General features: G+C 38.2%; 1 protein-coding gene across 1 annotated transcript in view; it reads right to left on the bottom strand.

The window, feature by feature from the left end:
* Positions 1–16,007, bottom strand: part of tdrd12 (tudor domain containing 12) — a 63,661-nt gene that overhangs the window by 21,046 nt on the left and 26,608 nt on the right. The window contains exons 6-22 of the mRNA XM_067380399.1: positions 15,339–15,458; positions 15,189–15,244; positions 15,019–15,104; positions 14,694–14,925; positions 12,851–12,945; positions 12,653–12,738; positions 8,809–8,848; positions 8,677–8,720; positions 8,374–8,454; positions 8,179–8,239; positions 8,001–8,108; positions 7,533–7,718; positions 6,547–6,700; positions 6,324–6,451; positions 3,658–3,849; positions 2,466–2,594; positions 26–143 (exon numbers count right to left, since the gene is read on the bottom strand). Of these exons, the coding sequence (XP_067236500.1) occupies positions 26–143; positions 2,466–2,594; positions 3,658–3,849; positions 6,324–6,451; positions 6,547–6,700; positions 7,533–7,718; positions 8,001–8,108; positions 8,179–8,239; positions 8,374–8,454; positions 8,677–8,720; positions 8,809–8,848; positions 12,653–12,738; positions 12,851–12,945; positions 14,694–14,925; positions 15,019–15,104; positions 15,189–15,244; positions 15,339–15,458 (1,916 nt within the window). The remainder of the gene's footprint in view (positions 1–25; positions 144–2,465; positions 2,595–3,657; positions 3,850–6,323; positions 6,452–6,546; positions 6,701–7,532; positions 7,719–8,000; positions 8,109–8,178; positions 8,240–8,373; positions 8,455–8,676; positions 8,721–8,808; positions 8,849–12,652; positions 12,739–12,850; positions 12,946–14,693; positions 14,926–15,018; positions 15,105–15,188; positions 15,245–15,338; positions 15,459–16,007) is intronic.

Raw genomic sequence — 16,007 nt, 5'->3', positions numbered from 1 at the left:
GCTAAATGTCAAATGACATACTTACCCAGAATGACTTGCGTTCCATGGCCGATGTCTTTCCTCCACTGATCAATGACAAACTCGAACTGGTCCGTCACATCTTCATGAGCTTTCAGTGTGAATACGGCAGTGTTGACCACAGCCTGAATGACAGATGGTGCATGATGGGAAAATACATCAGATGCAAGAGCCAATCAGCATTACATTGGTGGTTCAATATATTGCCATAATCTCAACTAGCAAACATTTAAACTGCCAGAAGATGGACAACCTCTCAAGAAATCAATCTGTAATGTAGAGGATAAAAGCAAAATTTATATTTTTGTCACCACAAAGGGATGATTCAATATCTGTAATCTGATTGGTTGATTGCACAGGTTAAAGAAAAAAAATAAATAAAAAATAAGCACATTATTTGAAAATTATTTTCCTTGACACTATAGTAATGTATCTGCCATTGCCATTAACCCTTGACAGACTCCAGATTATAGTGGGCTATTTGAAACAGCAATACCAAGAAAGATTACTCACTACAATATGAAGAACATAAATGGAAAAAAACACCATTTGCAAAAAAAAAAAAAAAAAAAAAAAAAAATTGTTTTTTAATGTATCGTTAAAGCCGTGCACACACTTAATGATTGTAAGGCCGATTATGAATGTAAATTGATACTTATGACTGATCGCACTCAAACGCGTCCACTCAGAGCCAGTTGCGTTCAGTCTGTGATTACAGTCTGTGTTCAAATTCCATGTGTAAGTATTTAAAGGTGCCCTAGATTCAAAATTTGAATTTAACTTGGCATAGTTGAATAACAAGAGTTCAGTACATGGAAATGACATACAGTGAGTCTCAAACTCCATTGTTTCCTCCTTCTTATATAAATCTCATTTGTTTAAACGACCTCTGAAGAACAGGCGAATCTCAACATAACACTGAGTGTTACGTAACAGTCGGGATTATTAATATGTACGCACCCAATATTTGCATATGCCAGCTCATGTTCAAGGCATTACACAAGGGCAGTCAGTATTAACGTCTGGATCTGTGCACAGCTGAATCATCAGACTAGGTAAGCAAGAACAACAGCGAAAAATGGCAGATGGAGCAATAATAACTGACATGATCCATGATAACATGATATTTTTAGTGATATTTGTAAATTGTCTTTCTAAATGTTTTGTTAGCATGTTGCTAATGTACTGTTAAATGTGGTTAAAGTTACCATTGTTTCTTACTGTATTCACGGAGACAAGACTGTTGTTATTTTCATTATTAAACACTTGCAGTCTGTATAATTCATAAACACAACTTCATTCTTTATAAATCTCTCCAACAGTGTAGTGTTAGCCGTTAGCCACAGAGGACAGTCTCAAATTCATTCAGAATAAAACTTTAACATCCAAATAAATACTTTACTCACATAATTTACAGCATGCATGACGGACATCTTGTAAAGATCCATTTGAGGGTTATATTGGCTGTGTGAACTTTGTAAATGCGCTGTAATATAGTCGACAGCTCGTGTGGCAGGGAGCACGCGTCTTAAAGGGGCGGCGCCGAGTGTAAATCAGTGCATTGTTAATGGTGCCCCAAAATAGGCAGTTAAAAAAATTAATTTAAAAAAATCTATGGGGTATTTTGAGCTGAAACTTCACAGACACATTCAGGGGACACCTTAGACTTATATTACATCTTGTTAAAGAACGTTATTGGGCACCTTTGTTATTGGGCATCTGTTTCCGTTGCAGGAAACAATCACTGTATGTTGAGCACAGTCTTATAATGTTTTAGCTAGTCGTTAAATGTGTGCCCGTCTAAACATTTAAATGGTGGCTGTCATAAAACAGATTTATACATTCAATACTGAAGCACATGTTAAGTACAAATACAATGAATATATGAATATGCAATAGCCTATAGTGCAAAATGCTCATTCATGTTTATTTTGTGTTGTAACTAGTAAATGATCGGTTCATGTGCTCTCAGCGAGAACTGAAGCGTTACAACGATCCGTCACACCACAGAGTGCCAAGAAAGAGACACAGCTCGAGAGGCATCTATGGTCTTACTTCAGTCTATGAAAAAGCAGCAAATTTTCGATTATTGCGAGGTTTATTGTGCTTTTCACTTCAATCTTCCCCCTGAGTTAGTAGGACTCGGTTGCAGCTGGATCTGTCAACCACACATTTTCCAAGACCCGCCCCATTCTACTTCTGATTGGCTAGTAATGTTAGTTTGGTTGAGAGCGAAAGCTGTTCCTCCTCTCATACCATTGGTGGGCGAACTTATGAACTCGAACGTGATATTAACATTTTATTTATTTATTTATATTTTAATGTAGGACTATCTTTTTTTTTTTCCTGCAGCCAAACGCTGCATGCAGGAGTCCAGCACGGTGCCGGAAATCTTTAAGCCCTGTGATTCTTACACATCCTTCACTGTGAATGGTGGAATTCTTTACCTTATACACATGCTCGGTCTCCTCGGCACAGTTGGTAATGATGAGGGTTTTCTGTGGTTTGGGCGGGTGGAAGTCCAGAGATCCGAGCAGAACGGAGATCTTATCACAGTCCAGACAGAGCTGGACCCTCTGAATGTGAAACAGAGCGGACGTCAGAGCTTACAGAGGACAGGACAGAAATACCTCTGTTTGTGAGGACTAGGCATGTGACTATCAAATTTTCATGTTGTGATAACTGCTGAAGCTTTTATCATGGTATACGGTATTATCACGATATTGAAATTGAAGCTGCAAAAAAAGTTGTCATACTATAACAGGTTTAATAACTTTCTTGTAACAAAAATAACTCAAATACAATAAAGCAATGCACTAATCTATTTGAAAAATTTGTTTACTTTATAATTTTTTTTAAGTCTAAAGAATTATAAAGAACAATAGTTAACACTTTACAATAGAGTCTCATTAGTTAACATTAGTTAACGCATTAACATTAACAATGAGCAATAACTACATTTGTTACACAAGTTATTATTCTTTGTTAAAGTTAGTTAAAAATACAAATGTTAGTTAATGTAAGCTCAGGTCCAGTAAATAATAGTTACAACTTTTTATTTTAATGAAGTGTTATTAAAATGTTAAAAGACTAATACATTCTTTAGAAGTATTTCTCAGTGTCAGTTTATGTTAACTAATGAATTAACTAAAGTTAAATAATGTTGTAGTCCAGATTAAAGTAAATGTTTAAGTTTAAAAATAAAAAATAAAAATCGCCTTAAGTCTTCAAGCATTTGGTGCTGTGATGAACACGATAGCGAATATAAAAATCGGAATGGCTTGTAAAAAATTTAAATACTGTAGTAGCTGTAGCACAGTTGCTTTGTTCAAGGGGTTTCCGGGGTAACCGCTGCATTTCAGAGAGTGAAAGTGCGTTTTCATTCAGCGCATCTCAACTCACCATGTGTTTCTCATGCACATTTGGTTTGTCAAAGAGGCACGTGCACTGATTTAAACAGAGCACTGTTGTGCATTTGAAACAGATGGGTAAAGTACTCTTAAAATGCATTCTAAAAATTTTTAATAAATTATTCACGGTATTTTGAAGTGCCCACAATAATATACATATTCACATATTCATTATCGCGATACATATATATCGTATTGCCGTATACCAGCACGTCTAGTGAGGACTGACCTGATGTACCCTGCCGTACAGAGCAGCCTCCTCCATCACGGTGATGATGATGGAGGGGCAAATCATGTGCTCTCGGACCAGAGCCTCTATTCCGGCGCTCCAGCGGCTGCCCACTGCGACGATTTGCCTGGGGCACGAGGACCTCTCCTCCCCAGACACTACCTTCTGGAAGTGCTTCAGGATCACGGACATCTTCACAAGAGATGAGACAAAAACATTGTAAAAGGGCACAGAAGGTCCTCTTTAATATAAAGTGGGACCCTCAGTTTTGTTTTGAACAAAGTCTCATTTCTGGGCTCTACTAGAACAGGTTTTCATGCTTGAATGTTCATTTCCTCATTCTCAACTAGAATATAACTCAACCAGACTCTGCCCCTTTATTTTGCCTATTAATTATTTAAATGAGGAATATTGTGATGCGTTTGTTCCCGGAAGAAAACTCAAGGCTACAATAGAGGTGTTTCAGAGTTCAGAAACAGTGACACTGATATAGAGAATAAATCCTGCTGGAGGGACTTTGTCATGCTCAAACAGCAACATTACACACTAAAGAAAGTTAAACAATAGATCTTCTTAGTGTCTTTAACTACTATGTACTAAAACACTTAAATTAATTGGTTACAATGCAATTATTGTGTACATATTTTTTACATTGTACTGCATTTAAAATGCCTTCATGTAATTACACTGTTGACCTTCCTTTACCATTTAATACACCCTTAAACCTCCCCATAAGGGCTGCAACAATGAATCGATAAAATCCATAAAATTCGATTAAAAGAGTTGGCAACGAATTTCATTATCGATTCGTTGTGTCGCGCGACTATTAAGCCTCTCAATGAGACGCGGAGATGTTTGAGTATAAAAACGCGCAGTTGAGCGAGAAGCAGAGCAGAGCAAAAATAAATAAATAGCGGAGGTAGAGGAAAGACCATCGGAGAGACCCGTGACGTTGTTCTGAGCAGGCGTGCCGTTGTCAGGACCCCCGCAGTTTTGAAAAGACAGAAATCGACCCCCACACTTTTGATACGGGCTGCTTCAATCAGTCACACTATATCATCTTTTAGCTTTGGATATTTTCTTTCAAATGAGACCATTTTCACGTTTTTTCACGCTTTCGTTCATAAATAATCAACTGTTTTGTTGCGAATGTGAAGAACAGGAAATGCGCTTCGAACGGAGAAACACGCGATCTCCAAACAATCGATCAAAGCGTGCTAACGTTTTAGGACAGGTCGATGGTATATAAATCATGCCCGAATGTCAATCAAGTCAAACCGTCCATTCATAAACCGAGAATTTGACACTTGAAGGTAAGGAGGCTGATCTCTCAGGTTGACGCGCGAGCTGGCTTGACCGAAGTTTTCGTGAGGATTTAAGGTTTATGGACTGCTTTGATTTTGGTAATTACATCTAGAAAGATAAAAGCATTGATGGCATCTATAAAATAGATATCTGAAAGTGAAACAAAAGTGATATTGCCTCGTCCAGTGAGGAGGACGCACGAGAGGAGACCTGCTGTAATACTACATTTACAATGCTTATCAGTGGCATACATTTCAATTGCGAACGTGAAAATCCAAAAGACCATGACTAAAACTAAATCAAAATTTGCTGTCAAAATTAACACTGATCTGTTGTCATGTATTTAGTCTGTGCTTTGCCCTATATCGGTTATTGTTGACAAATATATTTGTGTTTGTTATACTTTAAGTTTCGTTTTAAAGTTTTTTATAGCACTTGGCCATCTTAAGCTAAACTAAATTATACATCTTTTTGTGCAATTTATTTAAAAAAAAAAAAAGCCCTATATATTTGGCAGATGTAAAGCATTCATGTGTATGTTTTTTGTGTTAGTCCATTTGTTGTTTTTTTACTTTAACAGCTCAGGGATGTTAAAAGAGCAACCTGTTTTTGCACGTTCTGAGGATTTTTTTGCACTGTGAATTTGCACTGTCATTTCTGTTTTTGAATAAAAGGTTGGAAATTAATGTTTTTTCCCCTCCGATTCATCGATTAATCGCAAAAATAATCGACAGATTAATCGATTATTGAAATAATCGTTAGTTGCAGCCCTACTCCCCATACTACCAAACCTGTCCTAACCTTACCTGTATCCACCTTAACAGCAGCACAAGTGATTTGGGTTACACTTTATTTTACAGTATGTGTACTTACAGCACACTTACCTAAGATAGTACTGGGTAATATAAGGTAACTTCATGGGTTACAGTTAGGTTTAGTACCTGTACATTCCTATAAACATTCCTATATTAATTACATAGTATATATATGTAGAACTGGACTGTAAAATAAATGGCTACCCACTTTTTTTTTTTTTTTTTTAACACAATGTACTTGTTACACATAACAGATACTTCCTGTAGTAATAACTAGTAACAAATTATGCACAATTACATGCGACTAAGCCAAAACCAAACCCCTAAGCTGGGTTAATCTAATCTGCAAGTATGTAAATAATATTACTCAGTCCATAAATGTATAATTACACTGTAACAAGCACAACAAAGTAAAGTGTAACCATATTTTGCAATACAACATGAACACAAAAAGCAAATACATAGTCACTAAAGACACCTAATATAAAGTGGGACCAATTTGGTCTGAATCAATGGAAAAAAAATGTGCACTCTCTTTCGTGTCACCTGCTCAGGTGCTTGTGAATAAAGGACATCAGCCTCGTCCAGCACCAGGTGACACAGTCTCAGGAAAAGGAAGCACTGAGCATCCAGCAGTCTCATCATGGTAAACGGTGTTGTCACCAGCAACTGACCTTTAATAGCATCACAAACACAGACACAATAGCCTCAAAACTTTTGGTTTTCATCCAGATGCCTCACACTCAACATCTCTCAGAAACACACTCACAGTTCCTCTGGATCTTGAACTTCTTGGGCTCATCCTGGTCCATGCCCAGCAGCACACTTGTGGGATGGAGATTTTGAGTTGCTCTACTGTCCTCCAGGAGCTCCAGCACCGTCTGAACTTTCTCCCAGCCCGGACACAGAATCACGGCTACAGGCTGCAGACAAACACAGAAAATGAAGATGTAGCAGCAAAACTGGGATCAGATCATGACAAGTGGATCAGAGGAATAGAGAGTTTAGAACTGTGTGCTCTGAGATGGAAATCTCTCTCTCTCTATATTATATATAAAAATAAAATACATACATGGGTTTTTTCAAATACAATACGCCAAACTTATTTTCTTCTCAAGCCATATGACCTAAGTCAAATTTAAACCTTAATTTTGGTATCATTCTATTTTGTTTATCCTACATATTTGATGTTTCTGACGACCTCTGAAAGAGGTTTGAGTGACTAAATCACAAGAAGCTTTGGCCACTTTACACATTTATTTTGGGCGGTTTTCACTTGAGATGAAAAACCCCAAGACTGATGGTGGATCACAGGGCCTGTTGAGCCCAGACATGGAGCTGCACCACAGGGACCAGTGAGCCCAGACGTGAAGCTCTACCATACAAGAGATCTAAGATGAAGTCTTATGCATATGGGCTTTTCCAAATGTACTACACTCTAATCTTATTGTCTTCAAGCCAAAGTCAGCAAAATATAAAACCTCTGTTTTGGCATTATTCCATGTTGCTTACTCAACAATGATGCTTATTACCACTTCTGAAAGTGGTTTGAGTGACAAAATCACAAGCAGCATTGGGCACATTTTACATGTGTATTTACTGCAGTGTCCACCTTTGATTGGATGGGCCAAGACTGACGGTGGAGCTTCACCATAGGGCCCACTGAGCCCAGACACAGAGCTGCTCCATAGGGACCAATGAACCCGTAACTAAACGTTTTTCTTCTCTGAGCAGTAATAGAGCAGTGAATCTCACCCCAGTGCGAGCAGCGAGACTGGAGGTGACAGAAACCATCTGTAACAGCATCAGCAGAGGAGGAATATAGGACAGAGGATTGTCACCACTGTGCGACACCAGCACTGTGTCAAACCCCCGCGCCACAGCGGGCCAACAGTAACTCTCCGCTACATTCGGCCCATTATACTTCTTCCACAGCAGGAACTAAAAGGAAAAAACAAAACAAATGTAACAATCAGATACAACCGGTAAAAGTATCTCATATTAAAATCATTAATACTGTCCCACATCCTCTAATACAAATGTTAAAAGTCATATATACTTCATATTTTTCCATTTTTCAACACTCACAAAACAAAGTTAAATAAGTTGGACTTATGGCCATAGCACTTTGCAGTAAAAAAAAAAAAAAAAAGAAAAAAAAAAAGTGTCAAATACTGCAAACATTCGTATTGGATTATCCATTGCATTAAGGCACAGACTGACCTTTCTGAATTGCTCAGTGATGGGTGCTCGTGTCAGGTTACTGCAGGGTGTAATACGAAGTGGGGAGTGCACTAAAACTCCAGAGTGACCCGGATCACAGCGCGCAACCTGTGGAAAAGCACAGGCCAGATTACATAATACAATACATATGATCATGATAAAACAATGAGGCTCTTACTTTGGCATCAAGAGATTCTTGGTCTGGATTGAGTGGATCAGGGTTCAGAAACTGCATGAGTCTGTCCAAAATAGGATATACACAAATGAGGGAAACATTTCTTCATGAAAAAGGAGAGATAAATTAGATTGAGAGAAAATGACTGACATGTTCTAGACAAGTTTTGTTTAGTAAGATCAGTAATGTAAAGCCTACCTTGCAGAGGCCAGCTGATCATCAAGACTTGGCTCTTGTGAGAGAGCTGCCATGTTCTGCTCCTCTGAGGAGCCACTGGCACTATGAAGATACACACACACACATGTGCAAAACTACATTTTTAAAATCAGCTTTGTGAGCTGCAGAATGACTAATTGTCTCCAGAAAGCCCAGCATAATCCGTCTGGTTTCAGATTCACTTGACTCCAGTCAGACGTGCTCTTGTGTTCAAAAACCTGAAGAGAAAAGTGTGTTTGGTCTTACCATGATTCTGGACTCGCCGCTGGTGTCAAAGCGATGTTTTTTTCTTCAGTCTGATCAGGACTGTGCTGCTTTTCTTCAACAGACTGAAAGTATTAAAAAGCATTTCCTTTTACAACCACTCATTTATTCGCTCAAAATGCAAAACATTGAAATGGACACATCAGTGCTTACTTCAGGAACCAGCTTTGAATGTAATTTAAACTTCATGTATCTGTGAAAAGAAAACATTTTTTGATATTACTTGACATTATATTATTAACTAAACTATTTATTGGCTAGTTAATTAAATTACTGTATTAGAGCTGCACGATTCTGGATAAATTGAGAATCAAGTTTTGTTGTTTTTTTTTTGTTTTGTTTTTTCAAATAGAGATTGATTCTCTATTTGAAAATTCTGAACCTAAAACTAAACAAAATAACATGTAATTTACTAGAGATTCTGACTGAATTTTAATTACTGCAGCCAAGTTTCTATTTGAATAAATTATTAAAAAAAAATGGTTTGAATGAATGATTCAATGACTCATTGAAAACACGTTTCATCACTGGATGAATCAGCATTAAGCAAATTTCTTGAATGAATAATTTAATAAACATTTTTAATGAACTTGTCGCCACCTACTGGTGTAATGATGTACCTGATTCAATCACTTAAAGGGTCAAGTTTCTTTCTAAAGGTGGATTTACTTATTTTGATCACTACTGTAGACATCTACAGAGCCCCTAAAGGGAGGTGGTGGTGGAAAAAAAAATAATTGGGAAGGGAGAAAATTTTACGTGCTGGTGGAAAAAAAATTGGGATGGGAGGAATTTTTTTTTTTTTTTTTTTTAAATCTATTGCGTTCCCACGCAAAGTTGTTATCATTCCCTTGCTGTGAGCTCGGACAAAGACTTCCTCTTTAATGTCCCGCTGGCTGGCAGTAGTGTTTCAGTCAGCTCCATACGTTAATAATGCACACAAATAATGCGCAGCTCTTAGAGCTTGAACTTGTTGGACTCAAATATAAAGAAATGCAGTCAGTGAGTGCTTATGTCAAGCAGTTCAGTAAATTTGGCAATATATTCACAGATTTGAGCTTCCTGGATTAATAACTCATGAGCTAAACGTTGTTAAAACACAAATGCAGCTACTTCCAATCATAGTAACCTAGACAACAAGCTACAACAACCCAATTTTCCTCAAATGTGTTTTATAATAAATTGGTCTCTATGAGGCGGCGGAGATACACGTCTGAAGGGACCGTCTGAAAACTGCAAAACCCAAAACCCTTTTGCTGATTTTATATTATGAAAAATACTAAATAACTTCACTGTAACACTGTGCTGTCACCAAATTCAGTTCATACATTACTGCTCTGGGAACGCAAAAGTTTTGCGAGTCAATGCAAATATCTTTGCGAGGGAACGCAAAAGATTTAAAAATAATAATAATAATAATAATTTTCTCCCATCCCATCACATCCCTTTAGGAGCTCCGTAGACATCAGTGTTTATATCTGAACTATAATCTTTTATCCCAGTACTTCTGTGATAATATGAATGATTGTCAGACAATATTAAATGACGATACTGTGTGGTTGAAAAGACTTCGTGAAGCCTTTCATACCTATACATGACAACGGCTCTCTGGCTCAGCGGCCGGGCCAACACAAATCTGGGCCATATGTATAAAGCCACTCAGAGTACAATTTTAGTCTCAAGTGTGTCAAAATTCTAAGAATGACATAATTTTACTCTTATTCTTAGGCTTAAGAATAAGTGTGATTCATAAAGATTCACAAGTGTCAAGACTAGGTCTCAGCTCCTAAATTATTTAGGAAAGCTGCAGAGGTCTCCTAACCTAGTTAGAAGTATCAAGATTGCAGCAACGAAGAGGAGATACATGCTCTCCAATAAAGATATGAAGTTATATGATAACATGAAGTTGATAAAATGATATAAACTTGATTGTCAATTCTTTTTGTAACTGACCCAATAAGAAATGTAATAACTTTCAATTTAATAAATATTACTTAAACTGTAATTAATGTGTTTAATGCATTAATACATTTAAAGGTGTTGTATGCGATTTCTCAAATTCGTTGTTGAACACTGTTGATATTTGAAATCAACCCAAACAAACCCACCCCTCTCTTCATTGCTTCGCCTCCAAAACTCACACTCCAATCCTAACCACCCTGCACTGAGTCGGTCTCGAACCCCGGCCCGATCACTGCTGTCATGTGAGGCGAATGCAATAACATTAAACACCTCATTCTCTAGCGGGCATCAGTGTGCTGTAGTTTACCTGCAAAACTCTCACTATCTAGCCACTGTTACACATGTATTGAGAGTGGATGTGTGTTTATCACAGCTGACGCGAAACAAAATGCTTCACGAAAAATAAAGCGCAGATGAACGAACGACAAGAAAGCACAAAAAAAAAAAATTAACGTACAGTACACAAGAGTAAATAAGTGAGAAAAAGTGTCCGTTGTTCATAGCTAACAGCACAGCAGCTCCAGACAATCAAAACCCAGTGTTACTCACATGAGAAGGAATCAAAGCTTCTTAAAGCGCTTGCCTAGTCATAATGACACTACAATTTTGCTTAAACCATCAAAATATGAGGAAAACATTTTTATTTTTATATTATTTAAATGTTTTAAAATATGACATTGACTACAACATCATCAGTTTTTAATATATCATTGGTCCTTTTGTTTTTGCATGTGTTCATAATTTCCTTGTATGACAGACTGGCCAAACATAATTTGAAATTTCATTTCACTATCACACATGAAACAATTGACTCCAAGCACAGCTACAAGATATGCTTCCATCTTTTAACACATTTTTTAAAATATTTGAATTAAGGTTGAAGATGTCAGTTTTCATATGGCTGGACTTAGACATCACATTTGGCCACTACTCTATGGCAGTTCATTGACTTTCCATCTGACCATCAAACCATGTGGCAAAAGCAAGCCACTTTTATGTTGACTGTGGGTTTTCCTGCAGTTGTTGGAGCCGTTGATGAACTCATGACACATCATTGCACTAACTGTAAATGAGGAGACATATACCAATAGAAAAATATTCCACACCATCAATACTAATTTGTGATAATTTTGCACAATGCAAAACTATTGCTTTTAAATAAATGTAAATATTAAAACGTTTGTGTTTTTCTTTTTATCGTTTTATATAATATTAAATGATTGGTATTGTGCTGCTGTGACTTCATCCTTCCAGGCTCACTATTGGCTGATTCAGGAGGTAGAGGGTGGCCATTTTGAGTTGACATCAATAGCCTCTTTTCCACTGTCGGGCCAGTGCGAGCCAGGGCTAACAGTGTGCCGGGCTGGGCCTATGGCCACAGACCTTAGGCACCGAGGCCAAAATCAAGTTGCGTTTCCACTGTCGGTCCGCTAGCTCCGCCCTTAAACACACCTCCCTTGATCAAACATCACACAACCCAACCCAACGCATTTCAGCGTGTAGACCATCACCTGACAACGATTAGCTCCGCCTTTCACCTCAACCGCGGCCAGCAGCTGGCCCGCTTTGGACCAAGGTTTTTGGCGGGCTGAAAAACCCATGCTTTTGGCACCGAGGAAGCACCGAAGAGGCACGATCAAGCCCCGGAAGTGACAGTGGAAACGCGACCGGCCCTGGCGCGCAGTAGCACGCCCACCTTTGGCCTGGCAGTGGAAACGCGGCTATTGTAGTCCTTAGTTCACAACACTTAAGTCAGCACTTAAGAATCCGTCTTACACTTTTAGTAAAGTTGCTTTTAGCTTCTTTATAAAAGTCTCCTACTCTTAGAAAACTCCTACTCTTTACTAAGAATTTTTTGACACTTAAATCAAAACTTAAGATTGCTCTTAAGAGCATTTCTGAGGTTTTATACATACGGTCCCAGATCTATTTAGTTAAGTCAGGTGTCAATCCAAACTCAAATATGCAATCTAAAACTATATATGAGTTATGAGCTATTAAGTCAGAAGGAACCAAATTCAGATGACAATCTCACTGAGACTTGTTCATGTCGGCCGGCGCAGACGTTTCATCTGTGATAATGTCAGTGGCCTCGACTCTGATCCTCCATCCTCTGCCAATCTGAATCAAACCACAAACGTCAAGGTTAAACAGGGCTCTAGTCATTTTGACACCACTGGTGCCACTATAAAACTGAATCTGATTGCTCACAGTGTTATAAATGGACACTTACAGTATCAGATCCGGCATTGCGGGTCAGTTTATGGACTCGAGGTTTAACCTGAGACGGCATTTCCTCCGACACCGGTGGTTTCTTCTGCTCCGTTTCTAAAGGAGAAACACAAAGTAATATGAGCACCTTTCAAGACATTCACTAACCAGGGCTGCCAAATTAACGTGATTCTAGTGTGATTCATTACAAAGAAAACAATGCTTATGCAATTAATCAATTTTATTTATAAAAGTAATTCATTCAATTTAATATTAGGACTCAAGTATACACTGTATATCACTAGAGAGAGCGAGAGAGAGATAATGATTGACGGGCCACGTTGAATTGTTAGAAAATCATGCACACATGAGGTGTAATGGCCACTCCGCTTTGCGTAGCATTATTTTCTAATAATTTAATGGGTACATAACACACGTTTCCACCAATCACGTTAATCTTGAGTTCCTATAGAGTAGTATTGCATCTCTTTCTGAAAAACGCAGAGCTCCTGGAGGCGTACCGTGGGCGAAGCTAACGAGTCACGGGTGTGCGCAGCTTTTGCATAGTAATCGTCTGCAAGCTGCGACAAATAAAAAGGGAATAAAAATGTTTGTTTTTAACTTTATACGCACTTGCGCGTGCTCTTGCTCTGGTTGATCTATGTGCGCACACTTACCAGGGAGAAGTGCCCATACAAGGAATTCCTCCCTTTTTTACATGATACAAGGCCATACTCGAGAAAAACTCAAACTTATCCGAATCCGGAAAGATTGTATTTGGCACAGAAATACTCCGTCATACATCCAACTCGTGTTTTGAAACTTTGGCCATGTTTAGCATGAGAATCCAACTCTTTAACAGTGTAAGTCAGTCAGAATACGTGAAATTGCATTACACCCCCCTTTAACCACCTTTACCCTCTTTATGGCGAGTTTCAACTGTTGCCATCAGGGATTTATAGGGGAAAAAAAAAAAAGAACATCAGTCATTCATTTAAAACTAGGACAGCACTGGGCATGAAGGATAATTGGTAAACTTTCCTTGTCACTCATGGTTGCCTATAGCATTGGTTTCCCTGATGGCAACAGTTGAAACTCGCCAAAAAGAGGGTGAAACTCATCCTCAACTATCTTTAAAGCCTTTTACTTGACATTTTCATAATAAACATGTTTTTTTTATTGTATTTTGTTTTCCTATTCGTTAAGTTACTAAGTAACACAATACAACACAAAAACACACACACACACACACACAAAAAAAAGATGAGTATGCACAAGTGAATCACTGGGTCAGCAGCAAAGCTGCACCCCAGAAGTAACACAATGCTATAGGCAACCACAAGTGACAAGGAAAGTTTAACAATTATCCTTCATGCCCAGTGCTGTCATAGTTTTAAATTAATGACTGATATTTTTCCCCCCTATAAATTGTGTATTGCATGTTTTTTCTTCTGTGTATTTATGTGGTGATGTACTGTGAAGCCAGAGACAATTTTCCACTACGTGGATAATAAAGTAAAGGATGCATTAAGTTGATCAATAGAGAGTATAGACATTTATATTGTTACAAATGATTCATTTCAAATTGATGCTGTTCTGTTAACTTTATTCAAAGGACCCTGAACAAAAATGATTAAATGATTTCTGAAGGATCATGTGACCCTGAAGACTGGAGTAATCATGCTGAAAAAAAAAAAAAGCATAAAACTACATTTTAATATATATTCACTAAGAAAACCGCTATTTTAGGTTGTGATATTTCACAATATTACTGTTTTTACTGTATTGATCAAATAAATGCAGCCTTGGTGAGCAGAAGACTTTTCAAAAACAGTATTTAAAAAACAACAAAAAAAACCCTTGACCTGTCTGTGGATGTAGCTCATCTTTCCGCTCTTTTCTGAGGAGAATATCCAGCGGCGGTGCTTTGACTGGGCAGCAGCCTTTCATCTCTAAGAGCTGACGAGGGCTGGAGTAAATGTCCCACGCCAGGCTGACAGGAGCTCGATCTCCATTTCTGGTCCCTTCCGGCACACTGGACTTCTCACTTATGAAGCAGGCAAACTTCTTGGCCACAAGCTCATGATTCACACAGATCTGTTCAATGACAGTGGATTGGCACTTAGCAGCTGCAGTCCACCTCATTAATCTGAGTTTGTGTTTTGAGGATGTTTCGACTTTGTATTTTACCTTTGTATCATTGACAGTCAAGTAGAGTTCAACGGCAGAACAGCCTGCATGCGTTTCACACAGAACGGCTTCGACAAGAGTCGACACTAGAAACAGACAGAGCACTTGAAAACCACACAATACTCCCATTAAACAGGAGGAAATGCTGAATAACCACAGCACACTCTTACCTTGTAATAGATTGTGCAAGTATTTTGTGGCAGAGCTGTCCCATGTTGAAGATGGACTGAGATCAGACACAAAACAAAAAAACAGAGCATCAGAATGCATGCGAGTGCAATACATTAATGCCAAAGCTTTCTTTAGGGCAGCTGACTTACACAAGCTCGGCCATGTCTTCAGAGATCGGCACCTGTAGAGTCATGGGACGGATTCCTGCCAGTTTAAAGCATCTGACTCTGAAGGGAAGCTGCAGGAACTTCTCAAGAGGAGTTCTTACACTGAGCAAAATCATTCAGGGATATTATGAAGAGTACAGATTTAAACTAGTGTAATTCATAAATGAAACTCTGTCAACAGTGCTTTACAGAGAGTTATGAAATGCATCACATCCTCACACTAAGTGAAAGCAACCAGGTTTCACAACACGAGTTGTAAGACTGGATGTAAATGAAACTATAGCAGGGTATCTGCAGTTTTTAAAATTAGACCGTAAGACTTAAGACCTGCAGAAATAAAATTAATACCATATGTCAAAACAGAACAAACCCATTAAAAGGGCTGTACCAAGTCTTTCCGAAAACAGCCATGCGCCTGGAGGCGTGCCGTGTGAGCAGAGCTAAAGAGTGACGAGCACGCGCAGCTTTTGTGTAGAGATCGTCTGCAAGCTATCAATGGTCAGCTAAACAGATGTATTTAAACACACACAGCACACCATCGCATTATCCATGGAGAACTCATGAACCACTATAATGAATATAGCATATAGTGAATGATGAATAATGAATTTATGCATTCACTACGTTCATGTTTGCATTATATGCACTTAG

This window comes from Chanodichthys erythropterus, chromosome 24 (assembly GCF_024489055.1).
Source record: "Chanodichthys erythropterus isolate Z2021 chromosome 24, ASM2448905v1, whole genome shotgun sequence".
NCBI classification, from domain to species: domain Eukaryota; kingdom Metazoa; phylum Chordata; class Actinopteri; order Cypriniformes; family Xenocyprididae; genus Chanodichthys; species Chanodichthys erythropterus.
This window is presented reverse-complemented; position numbering and strand designations above follow the sequence as displayed.